Here is a 9,043-nt window from a genome sequence, read left to right on the forward strand (position 1 = left end):
CCCCTCAAAACCCTAAACTAAGCTAAAGGGCAGAATTGCAATTTGCCCCTTCTTTTTTCATCTACCTGCAGTGGGCACACTACCCACCATCGACGTCCACCTTATACAGGGTAAATTCATAATTTATCTTGAGACCCTAAATTGTAATTAGGCATAAAGTTTTAGAGTTATATTCACAATATGTTAAGGCCATGGCAACGCCCAAAACAGCCTTGAAAAACAATTTTTTTTTATTTCTTCCAGATGTCGGCTAAAATACAACATTTTGGCTATATTCAAATAATCTAGCCAGATCTGGTTGGAACAATAGACTTTCAATTTATTTTATTTTATTGAAAAAATCAGGAGAGAAAAATTAATTTTGGGAATATAATTTTTCACTTAAAATTAATTTGAAATTAACTCCAATAACAATTAAAATATGCAATTAATAACCCTAATTGTCTAACAGTGGCTCTGATGCCACTATTGGGTTTCCTGAATATTATACACACAGTAAAAACAATAAAAAAAATTACTCGAGAGTCTCTAGGATCCTATTAGATAAATCTAGAGTTATTTAGGGATTTATTACCTGAAAATATGATCTTCTTTGACTTTGAATAATTCTTTATAGAATGCGTTTTCGCAAACCACAAGTCGTCCAATTGTCTGGCCTCCAACAATAATCCACACGAACCACCAACAAGAAATCTCCTAAATTCCTATTTAGAATGGAGGGATTGTTATGTCTAGAGTGTTAGCTCTCTATTATGTGACTTAAGTAGTTTTTCTGTCTAACATACAACAACCTAAAAATAAGAATAAATTGGCAAAATATCAATTTTCCCCATGAATAACATCCATATATTAATTCAGGATAATTTTAGAAATTAACTCAATCAAGTCCTTGCTTGATTTTTCTAGGTCTAGAAATATAATCCATGTTTTAATTATATTCTAATCCTTAATTTTTAAAATATATTTCAATCAAGTCATACTTAGTTAAATCATCCCAATTTAATTTTTGACTAGTGGTTCTTAATGTATGTGACCCATTACGTTCCTAATATGCTGGTTCAAATATAAATTATAATTATAATTAAATAGAATTAAATAAATTGAACAATTTAATTTATTATCAATTCAACAATTGATTAATTTATATTTCAATATCAAGTCCATTGTCTAGCAACGTGTCATGATCCCTTAAATATTAGAAAAGTCATTAGTGGTTTGACTTAATGTTTGAGTGACCAGTTTCTTAATGTCATTAATATCCTTTCATCAATAATATTTTGATTTAACATTAAAGCATGGAGTATGTCTACCATGTTAAATCATGTTTGTTCTCTACATAATAGTCATTGATCGTTTGAATAAGATTTGAAACTCTTTTCAAATCTAATTCCACCTTGACCAAGGAATTCTCGGTCAATATTATTTGAGAACAGATTGAATATTTTTCCTAATTTACCTAGAGTGATGAATCCTCTATTGATCACTCAAGTACCTTCATATAGTTCATGTTATACCAAATGTCTTCCCCTTTATCACCCCGATTAAAATAACATGTAACAAGATCAAAGCATAACATTCTTTATATACAATAATTTAGTGATCTCACGTCTAAGGATCACTTACACATGTGAGCCTTTCCTTAGACATAGGTGATCTCTCCATTTGGAATTCTCATGCAAGTCAATTAAGTGTATATGTCTTATGACAAGCACTTACATATTAGTTTTAGGTATCTCTTACACCTCAGCTTATGAGAACAACTGCTTCTTTTCATAAAAAAAAAAAAACATCATATATTCCAATCTCTACGACTCTACTAACTGTCTAGTATTTAAGAGAGTATCAACAATGAATATTTTAGAAACAATGTTTTGATGCAATAGGAATCTCATAATTATTGTCATGACCCAAATTTAGGTTTCCCCCTAAATTTACCTTTTTTTTCTTTTGAAAATAAAAAAAAAACATAAGAATAATAATAACAAAAAGATTGCAAACTTAGCAAGAATAGGTTGAGAAGGGTTTCAAATGTATGGAAGAACCCAATTGAAGTTTTGGACAAATTTGGGAGCCCAATTGTACTCCATTGTACCCAAGGTTGAAAGATAATGCAAATTCAAGGTTAAATCAAATGATTATCGGATGAATTTGCAAAAAAAATAAGTTTGAGAACTTAATTAGGCTTTTAATAGGCCAGTTTGATTTAAATTATTTTTTCACTATAAAAATATCAATAATATTTAAAAAAAATTATGTTTAAGAAAACTTGAACCTGATCCTCGCATGTCAATGATCTAGTTTATAGCTAAGGTAAAAAGGTGATAAACTATGATGTAGTGTATTTTACACACACACACACACACACACACACACACACACACACATATATATATATATATATATATATATATATATATATATATATATACCCACTATCATGCCACATAATCAACGGTTACTGATGCAAAAGATTCTTGATAGAAAAAAAATCAAGATTGTTTAGAAAGGAAAATGTGTTATCCCAATAAAAATGCCAAAATGATCTTTCAATTCAAAACTTGATGAACCAAATCGCTAGCTTTCGTAATGGTGAAGACACAAATCCATCTTTTTGGCTTTAATTGTAGATGAAATAATGATGTATTTCAAAGTGAAATGTCATCTCAAGTGTAATTTTAGATATTAGATGATTTACTTGTTTTATGTGTTATGTGTTATGATGTAAGTCAAATCCAACTTTTTTAAAATGTTAATCTAGGTATTTTAACGTGTTTTCAAGAAGAAGAAAAAATTAAATTGTATATGAATTGACTCGATGTAACCAAATTAACTTGAAAAACCCAAAGAAAACCTAGACAACAGGGAAAAAAAAACCATGGTTTAACTAAAAAAAATTCAAAATAATATTTTATATATATATTGAGACAATAACATATTAAATCGACCTGGACCAACATAGGTTAACATGTAAAATATAACTCATATAATGAGACCGTAATAACCTTAGGTAAAGCAAATAAAAAAACATATTGAAACTCAATTTTCAATTAATCTAATGTTGAAGAATAAAATTTAAAAAATAATTTAAAAAAAGATCCAAGTCAACTCGGGTTAACTTGTAAAACCTGGATCACAAGTCCAAGACAACCCAAAAAGCAAATCAAAATAAATTATGAAACTCAATTCTAAATCAATTAAATGTTGAAGGATGAAATTGAAAAAAAAATCAATTAAAAAAGTAAAAATAAAAAAGACTTAAATCAACCTAGGTTAACTAGTCAAACTCTTTAATTGGGTCATGAGATTAAGATAACTTCATATAAAGCAAATCAAAATAAATTATAAAACTTAATCCTTAATAAATCAAATGTTAAATGATAAAATTAAAAAAAAACTAAATTTATTTTTTAAAAAAAAATATTGCTCCAATGGACAATACTTTATGAGGAGGGGAACAATTATTTCCCGGTCTCAATTAGTTTTTGTTAATATCTATGACTAGATAATTGGCCTGTGCTCCACTGCAAATTAATAAAAAAAAATATTAAGGGAAAAAATGATGTTAAGTCGACGCAAACGCGTTTTAAAGAAGAGAAAAAAAAATCAATGTCAAATATGAAACCAAAAAATTAATAAGCTAAAAAAAATATCAACCCGTGTTAAGTTACAAAACCTGTTACAAGAGTCGTTTGACTAAAATCACCAAATTTGAAAAAAAACACAAAACTCAATTTTCAACCAATCAAATATTGAAGAATAAAATTGAATAAAAGAATCAACCATACAAAAAAATTAAAAAAAAAAGCAATTTTAAGTCGGACAAAGGCCCGAGTCCATATAGGTCTACCCACCAAACTCACGGGTCACGTCATGAGATTGAGATAACCCGATAAAAAAGAAAGAAAGGAAAATCATGAAGCCCAATATTTTTTTAAAAAATAAAATAAAAAAAATCGATATCAACTCGTGTTAGCTTGTAAAACCGGTGACCCATGCCATTTCACCAGAAGCACCAAGTATAAAAAAACAACAAACTCTAACTTTCAGTATATCAAATATTAAATGATAAAATTCAAAAAATTGAATCATAAAAAAGAATAAAAAAATAAGCAATTAAAAGCCAAAAAAATGGCACCAGTCCACCAAAGTTAACTGGCTAAACTCACGAGTCAGGTAATGAGATCAAGATAACTCAATAGAAAAAAAAATTACAAAGTGTATTTATAAGAAAACCAATATCAAATAATAAAATTTAAAAAAAATAAGTTAAAAAAACAAAACAATATCATCTAACTTATAAAACTCATGAACCTGGCTTATTTAATCAAAAACATCAAATTTTAAAAAACCACGGAGCCCGATGTTGGGAACTGTGATTCCTTTTCTCTTATTATGCCTTCTCTGTTTTCGGAAAAAAAAAAAAAAATGGGTTGAAACTTTGAAGTATTGTTCTTTTTTTGTTGAGCAGTATTATGTTTGGGCCATTAATAGCGTGACTCAATTTAACTACTTTTGTTACATGACGTGAATCATGGTTTACTAGGGCTGCTGCAATTCCAAGGGCCAAGGGTGGAGCACGCCTGCAGATGAAATTAGCCTACAATCACTGGGCTCCTCTGTTTTTCTTTCTGCTACAAAGGATAGATTGTTCTTATTTTCGCCCAATCCCCATATATCTAAATTTCTTTTTGGTATGTTGATTCTTAGAAGATAGTTTGCAATGTGCATCAAATGCTACCGCAAATGGTAACTACAAGCCTTGAAATCTCTTCATATATTGAGTTCTTGAATCGTCGGGTTTACTTCTAAGCTCACAGATATTTGCTGCATATGAAGTGAGAATTTTGTTCAAGCAGCACATGCATTACGCTAGCTTTTCTCTATTTTTTCTTTTCTTTTCGTTGATACTTCCAGACTGTTTTGAAATTAAATGCAACACTTTACCACAGATTCCAGCACGAAACGTTGATGTTGAGATGTAACATCGTCTATCTTTTGCAGGAGCACTGAACGTCCAGGAAGGGTGGGCTGTATCTGATGCGATTGTAGCCTGCTGCAACTTTTTGCCCATTTCTATGATGGGAATGCTCAGTATCACATAAGTTTGCTTAGAATCCATGCAATCTTTTGATCTGTGTAGGTTTTCATTTTGAGACAAGGAACTCCATGCTATGCTAAGATATTATCATTCAAAGATTTAAAATCCGCAGGGTTTACTAATCCTTCTCTTGTCGTCCAAATCTGAAACTCCTTTTCTTGGATGATTGGTTACCTATGCTAAAATAAGATTTCTTGATTTTCTTTTATTAGTACATACCCTGACTATTCTTTTTTCTTCTTCTTTTTCATTGATTTGATTATTTCAATGGATTCCGGGCTACCGTTGTGACTCAAACAAGTCGATTCACATTTCTAATAGCTTCGAAGGATCTATAGCATATTAAAATATTGCTTTGTTATTTAGCAATATGAACTTGCTCCTTCTTTATTAAAAATATAATGAAATTGAAGATGATCTTAAAATCTGAACTTGCAACGGGCAGATTAGGATGGGGAAGGTTAAACTGAGGTGAAATTCAGGAATAATCATTTCCTAAATGTTGCATCCTTGGGAGGTAATAATCAAACCGGAGTATCTAAAAAGAAGGGGAAACGTTCAAGGGGAGGGATGGTCTTACATCTCATTAGCTTTCGGAAATGTAGATAGAGGCAGCCTCAAACTAAGCACACCTGAATATGAAGGTTCATATCAATAATTATCAAGGAAACTAACATATGATTTTCGTTCAAATTTGGCTAACATACTTGGAAATGTTAATAACTAAAACTTCTGCTAAGAAACCAATTAGATTTATTTCAAAACCAGTTAGTTAGATGAAATTCATGCTTCAATATCAAAGTGAATGTTCAAAATCCACCCTCCTCTGTAAAAGCCAACTCTAACATCTGGCTTGATCGCTTAGCAAAATAATTCTGTAACTAGTATCATCAGTCAGTTCCAGCAAAACTTAAAATTCTAAATCGAATAGATACTGGCAGAAAGAAGCTACACACTACTTGCCTCAAATTTCATCTAACATCTAGCCTCAATTTTCATTTTCTTCGTCACCACTTCCGTCATCTTTTCCTTGTTCGCCATTCTCTTGCTTATCATCTTTGTAAACTTCTTTATCCTGCTCACTGCTTCCTTCTTCAAGTTCTTCGTTTTTCTCAGCGATACCATCAAACTCAAATCTCGAAGAGCTCATTTCAGCACCTTTTATGTTCTCACCAGGGGGATTTGTTATAGTTGCAAGGTGGTCTTTCCCAACAGCAAAGGCTTCTAAAACCTCCGAATGCCCTTGCTTTTCGATGTCAAACTCAATGCCACGTGATGGCATATAAGTAGTGCTCGAAGGATAGTTAATGAGACTACTCGAGTATAGTTGATCCAGTTGATTAAAATAAGAGCAGGTTTTGGATCGCTGAGACCTCCTCTCTGGACTTTCTTTGGCTTTTCTAAAATATTTGTTGATATTCTCCCACTTCTCTTTACACCTCTTGGCACTCCTTTGATAGCCCATTGAACTCATTAAAGAACTTACCTCTTCCCAAAGAGGACCCTTAACGCCAGGTTCTTGAAATTTAATCTCTATTCTACTTCTAACTTTGATCAATGCCTCAACTTCATCTTTAGGCCATCTGCTATGGCTGTCAGATTTTGTAGATGTAATTTCTTTGATGGGCTCATTTGAAATTTCTGGTTGCAGCAATGGTGGAGCCATTCTAATAGGAAGATTGATACTTTGGCCCGTGATTCTCTCTATGTAAGAAACAATTTGAGCCTCTCTACTTGAAGTTGAAGCCCATTCATGTGCTCTAGAAATGGCTTCTCTGTTGTGCTTTTCAGCTTCTTGTTGTCTCCAGGTTTCTTCTCTATCTGTTCTCTCTCTATCCATTCTTTCAATCACTTCCAAGAACTTCCTATGCAACATTTCTTGGTGATCCATCACTTTCTTCACCGTGTTCTCAAAGAACCCAGCCATATAACTTAATTTCTCCTTCAATTTCCTCTTTCTCTTCCTCTTCTGGCTCTTTCTCAATGAAGCTTCCTCTCCAATTGAATTCTCTGACCCATGATCAACCCCAGTTACATTATTGGCAGCACCGTTGGCACCAACATTTTGCCGATTTGTAGCACTGGATGGCACTGAAACCCCCGCATTCGTTGGTGAATGGTCGCCTGTGAGAACAGAGCCAGAGCCTGTTTGATTAGCTTCAGCAATCTTTGCAAGACTATATATAGCTTCAAGCTCATTAAAGATGGGAAATTTGATGTCCAAATTCCTGCATCTCTCCCTACTTTCATCAACTACGTGTTCTATCTCTAAAGGCCTAAAATACCTTGTTCTGTTTCCACTAATTTCTTCCTCCTCACTTCCCCACCGCTTCTTCTCGAGTTGTTTCCTGTAACATTTACACAAACACATAGATGACATGGTACCCAGTTTAAAAAATAGAAAAATAAACAAAAGTCATGAGATTTTTAAATGTTTGGCAATAAACTACCAAAACGGTTCTTTGATGGTGGTATAATCTTCCAGGGGATGCCAAGAACGAGGCATTAAAATGGCATGTGGCGGATTAATATGCTCATTTCCATCAAGTAATGTAGGAGTAGCAGCAACTTCGTCTTGATTATTTAAAGCACTAGCCTTTCTGTTGCCACTTCCTTCATTGCGCCCCAACTTGAAACTCATAGTGAATAGTGAAGGGTTTTGAGGTGTGCCTTGACCCTGGCTCTGTTGTTCTTGTTGCTGCTGCTGCTGCTGAAATGGATAAAACAACTGGTGATGCTGCTGCAAAAAAACTTGATGAGGCTGTTTATGTTGTTCTTGTTGCAAGTGGGAAAGGCAAGGATGGTTTAGATTTTGTAAAACTGATGGTGAGCAACAACAATCATCTTCCATCGAATGTTGTTGCCTTTCTTGTTGTTGATGATGATGATGATGGATGTATGACAGTCCGCCATTACTAGGCTGCATATTAGGCTAACCCCTAATATGGCTAGAAGAGAGAATGATTTAAAAGCTTTAGTCCCTCCACGGATTTGAAATTTAAAAATGGGACATATAAACTCGCTTCATTTTAAACTTTATTTTTATTTCTTTAAGACAACTCTCTGACACTTTCATGTGCATCGGTATTTTCATAGGCTACGTTTGTTTTACGGTATTGATTGGGTGAGGTAACGGATTTTCAGGTTCCGAGTGTCGTGAGAGTACAGTAAATATTATTTTTTAAAATATTTTTTAATTAAAAATATATCAAATAATATTTTTTATTTTTAAAAAAATTATTTTAATATTATCACATTAAATTAATCTAAAAATTTTAATTTAAAACTAAAAAAATTCTTAAAAATACAGTTGAATTATAATATCAAACATCACCACTTGATAAAATAAATAATAAAAAAGCAAATTTACTTATAATTTAGTATTTCTATGTTTTTGAAAATTATAGTTTCGTGCACATAATAGTTCATATCATCTACCGTATATGATTTTATAATTTAGTTTATTTTCTATTTATTAAAAATCTAAATTGTAATTTTTTAAAATATAGAAAGTAAGTATAAAAATAATAAATATGATTTTTCTTAATAAGAAATAAGATGATGGGGGGAAGATTGATCATGTATTTTTATTTTTTAATTATCACTGTATTATATATATTTCATATGTTTTTGCTTGTTTTAATATTTTTTTACTTCTCTTTATTTTTTTCATTAAATTTATTTATTAAAAAAATACATAATATATTTATACTTTATTTTTATTGAATAATTTTCTTCAATGTTGATTCAATAATGTGATAGTAAGAAATTGTTATAAAAAAATTGGAAAAAAATAGTTGATGGGCTTAGAGCCTAGCTTAGAAGCACCTGGAAATGTTTAGTGCGGTTGGGTGAAGTCTAAACCCAACTATATTTAAAAAATATATATAAATGACATGTCATCTATGAAGGATGATGCATCATCAATTCTTATCTTCTTCGTTA

At 31.6% G+C, this 9,043-nt stretch overlaps 1 protein-coding gene and 1 long non-coding RNA gene across 3 annotated transcripts in view; one reads left to right on the plus strand and one right to left on the minus strand.

Moving 5' to 3' along the window:
• LOC7476669 (trihelix transcription factor DF1) overlaps positions 1-8,113 on the minus strand; it is a 66,460-nt gene extending 58,347 nt beyond the window's left edge. Inside the window, exons 1-2 of one of the 2 annotated variants that reach the window (XM_052448852.1) lie at positions 7,549-8,113; positions 6,079-7,446 (exon numbers count right to left, since the gene is read on the minus strand). In XM_052448852.1, coding sequence (XP_052304812.1) covers positions 6,087-7,446; positions 7,549-8,024 — 1,836 coding nt within the window. In that variant the 5' untranslated portion in view covers positions 8,025-8,113 and the 3' untranslated portion in view covers positions 6,079-6,086. Of the gene's footprint in view, positions 1-5,828; positions 7,447-7,548 lie in introns of those variants that run through there. The other variant, XM_002324153.4, reaches the window with a different exon arrangement.
• Positions 4,470-5,306, plus strand: LOC112324945 (uncharacterized). The gene is made up of 2 exons (XR_002978934.2): positions 4,470-4,746; positions 5,002-5,306. It is a non-coding gene; the product is annotated as an uncharacterized LOC112324945 (long non-coding RNA).
• Positions 8,114-9,043: the final 930 nt, after the last annotated feature.

The sequence above is a fragment of the Populus trichocarpa genome, chromosome 18 (genome assembly GCF_000002775.5).
Source record: "Populus trichocarpa isolate Nisqually-1 chromosome 18, P.trichocarpa_v4.1, whole genome shotgun sequence".
In the NCBI taxonomy this organism is placed as follows: domain Eukaryota; kingdom Viridiplantae; phylum Streptophyta; class Magnoliopsida; order Malpighiales; family Salicaceae; genus Populus; species Populus trichocarpa.